Genomic DNA, 3,989 nt, shown 5'->3' with positions numbered 1-3,989 from the left:
ACTAATACACTAACCATTGACCCTTTATCTTTAACTGTGAGAATACTAAACAACCATCTAATTAACCATCGTGGGGGGGGGCTGATTCCACTGGTGATGTGATTTAGTCTGTGTGATAATACAAGTTGTTAGAAAGTCTAGTCAACATATATACCCCCCACCCCCCTCTATTGTTATTACTTCAGTTTTTAAGCACTATTTTTCATTCGAGGCAGTTAAACATACCTCCATGGATAGAAAGCTACCTTAGATGACCATTAGCATTAGCATTAGCTCTTCATTGAAACAAACAGCTTGCTTCCAGCTACATATTCAGTGTAGATAATCTTATGTGATATTTCATATTTAAACAAAGGATTAAGAGCTCCTGAAAATATCATGAATATCTCTTGAATCTTTTTGTGCCTTGTAAAGTCTTAAGTTTGTCCATTTCTACCTTTCCCCCTTTCCAAGTACCATGCAATGACTAAAACACAGAGACAATATGCGATGCAAAATTTTTTTAATGCAGTAATTAGACTACATGGAGAGCGGCAAAACAAAAAAGCTTTATACATGCGTACATACAGTGACTCCAAAGCAGAATACAAATAAATAAAATGCTATATTTAAATGATCGGTCCCTGTCCCCTTTAAATTTACAGAAATACTGAATCCACCCACATTTCAATTTGAACAGCGAGCGAAAGATTTGAAAACAATCTTACATCCTCTGGAGTAATTAACTGATGGTTAAATAAGCTGAACCTCATCTCCCACATGTTAATGCGAAGTGAATGCATCACAAGTGGTACAGACCTGCTGTAATAAAAAGGAGATTGTGCTTAACTTTAGGCTATAGATGAGTGGGGTCTGTGGTGGTAAATAAACTCCTAAACTGACAAATTAAACCACAGACCCCAATTTGATGAGATGTTTGTCCCAGGATTCCTCATTTGATAAGATTTTTGCTTTTTGTTTAATTACACAGAGTGTATGAAACCATGACCAAAATAGTCATATATATTCTGTCATTGTGTCATTTTTGGATGGAATTACAGTGAAAATAAATTATTCCCCTTTTTGCTGGGGACCCCCAGAAACCCCTCAAGGTCTCCTGGGGTCCCCAGATCCCACTCTGAGAACCAATGTTCTATGTTATAATGAAGCATTGTGTGCTTATCTGTAGGTACTGAACACTACACATTAGCGCTTATATGTATATATTATAACCTATTGGACTACAGGGTTGGATTCAGACACTGATAAGTTGGGGGAAGAGTTCATTTGTGAACATGTCTTCCCAGGAGCTCTCAGTGCACAGGGGAGAGGACATGTCACTGAAAGGGGAAGGGGACCCTTCATATCCAGAGTCACTGTATGTGTCCGCCAAGCAGACTTCCTTATCCAGGCCGCTGAGGGCAGTGGAGGTGGAATCAGAGAAAAAGTCATCCACCTGACTGTGACCGTTACAGTCGGGGATGACCACTTCCTCTGGTTCGTCTTTGATGCAGACCGTCTCCTCCTCTACCACCACCTCGGCAATGGGGAAGGCAGCCTCGTCGATCTTCTCTTCTTCGCCGCTCTCCGAGTCGTTGCACTGCCCGTCGCTCACCTCCTCCACGGGCTTGGTGTATATGTGGTCAAAGTGGATCAGTTCATTAAGGGCCTCCAGCTTAACTGATGGGGCCCCCAGAGTCGCAGGTGTGGTGGCAGGTACTGCGTCCCCCCCTCCGACCAGCAGCACCTGCGGCTCCTCGCACTCCTGTTCACAAGACTTGAGGAACAGCTCTGGGTCAAGGATGTCCAGAATGCCCAGGAGCAAATCAGACTAGAGAGAGGGGGGGGGGGGGGGAGAACAGAGAAAATGGGGGATTAGCCTCATAACCCATGACCCGACTCTAGTGTTATTACAGAGCTTTCTTAGTAATGGGATTTAAATCTTAAGGCACAGGTTTCCATGAAAAGAAATCTTTGTCAGAGACGTACCTCATTGTCTGTACTGTCAGGACTATCTGTATCCATTGAGAAGTCTTCAGATTTAGGAACTGCTGGGCCTGCACCTGCTGCGGAGGCACACGTAGCCTGAGTGCTGCGGACTCAGAAGACCCGATCCCCAAACCTGCGTCGTTCCCGGTGGACAACATTACCTGAACCTGAGACAAAAAGATGGAAAAGGGGGTGTGTTGATGATGGTTACGCCACTTGACAAAAGTTACAGTTACTAATCTGCTTCCCCTTTACAGTCTGCATCACAATCTTACCTTCTCTTTTGAGTCAAGGGTGTCCAACCCAAGTCTCTGTCTCAGTTCCTCATTTTCTGTCAGTAGGCCACATGTCTTCTCCCTAAGTAGCCTGTTTTCAATGTGAAGTTTCTGATTCTGCGGACAGGGGAAAAAAAAAAAAGAACAGATGTTTGTACTTGAAACCTTTTTCTGGGAAGTGATGCATGAAGTGTCTCGGCAGAATTAAAGAGAAACTAGAAATGAAACCGCACCAAGCAGTATTAAAATGTTTTTACTGTCAAGACTGAGAAAAAGAGTTAGAAGGAGGCAGCTAATGAAAATATAGTGTGGTTCAATTGATTATAGCTGTATAAAGTCATTATGATGCCAAAAAAGGCACAATTACAAGTATGAAAATATATTTATTGGTTGTGGAGATGTGAAGAAACTTGAGATGAGGGTCGTAAAAGCCTAGCAACACAAACATTTACCTCCAGCTCCAACTCTAGGACTTGCTGTTCCAACTCTCCCATCTTGGCCTTTTTTCTATCTCTGGCTGTCTGAGCTGCAACTCTGTTCTTGAGTTTCCTGGAAAAAAAAAAAAAAAAAGGAGGGGAAGGGAGAGCAAAAGACAGGAATTTAGACACATTGGTTGCATGATGCTGACTAAGCCCTTCTGACATGACTTGAATTCACTGTGTTACTGCGCAATCACCGGCCATGTTGCTGCCACGCAGGCATACCAGGATATCAGTGTCCTGCTCTAACTGTAGCAGCAGAGCCGGGCGGGTCCGGCCGCAGCCAAATCACTTAGATTGCAGTTTGACAAGCTAGCTCAAAGTCTGAACTGATACAACAACGACGATTAAGCAATAAAACTACAACATGTGTGGAGGAGGAGGAGGGGGGGGGGGCATTTAAAAACAGATTCGTTAACCTACTTATCATGTCAGCTGATGCAACATCGGAGACTATTTTTCGGGTGCTTTGGCTTATAAACGTCAGATTCATTTTCCATTGTTTCTATAACAGGATCAATATATCATTGGGTGTGTCCTTGTCGTTACTCCAGTGGGTCTTTACACCCAGATGTGATATGAAGTAAGGGGTATTTTCAACAAATAAATAATTAAATTAACTAACTAACTAACCTGCGCAGTGCTTTCTCCTCTGGACTCAAGTGTGTGAGCCTCTGTCTTTTTCGTATCGGCGGCCCCGCAGACGAGTTGGAGTCTGAATCCGACGACGCCGGGCTGGACGCTGACGGCAAAACAACGGAGATGGGCCGGTTGAAGCCTGGCTGTGAGACGTTGGAAGAGCCGGTCTGCTTCCCGGATATCAGGAGCACTTTGTGTGCCCCTCCGGTCCCTGCTGCTACCACCACCATGTTGGAATATCCTCCTGGTGCGGTGTAAAAAAAAAAATTAGAAAAACACCGGGTATCCTTAACAGTACAGTGGAACCCTTGAGGCTTCACTGCTCACCCGGCCGATGATATTTCTCAACTGTTGACCGAGAGCGGCTGCGCCTGCGATCTTTTTCTACTATCGTGGTGACACGTGATTGGCTCACGGCTCCTATGACGTAGATGCTACACGGCCTGTGATTGGTGCATAGGATGACGTAATTTGCATTTGAAGTTTCATTCTACTTGTAGTACAATTACCCCAAGTTCCTTATAAATAAGTGTTATTTCTCATTAAGAAAAGGCTGGTGTTAGTTTCTCTTTCAAGGCAACAATACGTCCATTTTAAAATTATTATTGTGATTTATTCTGAAAGCATA

The 3,989-nt window shown here is 43.7% G+C and overlaps 1 protein-coding gene across 1 annotated transcript; it reads right to left on the bottom strand.

Moving 5' to 3' along the window:
• Window positions 1-485: 485 nt before the first annotated feature.
• xbp1 (X-box binding protein 1) lies at window positions 486-3,725 on the bottom strand. Its single transcript, XM_053324650.1, is given in 6 exon segments — window positions 486-1,810; window positions 1,969-2,076; window positions 2,079-2,135; window positions 2,244-2,360; window positions 2,696-2,792; window positions 3,356-3,725. Coding segments are annotated over 6 exon segments (1,191 nt in total). The 5' UTR covers window positions 3,592-3,725; the 3' UTR covers window positions 486-1,234.
• Window positions 3,726-3,989: the final 264 nt, after the last annotated feature.

The sequence above is a fragment of the Scomber japonicus genome, chromosome 9 (assembly GCF_027409825.1).
Source record: "Scomber japonicus isolate fScoJap1 chromosome 9, fScoJap1.pri, whole genome shotgun sequence".
NCBI classification, from domain to species: domain Eukaryota; kingdom Metazoa; phylum Chordata; class Actinopteri; order Scombriformes; family Scombridae; genus Scomber; species Scomber japonicus.
Note: the sequence above shows the minus strand (reverse complement) of the source record. Positions and strands in the feature narration are given on the sequence as shown.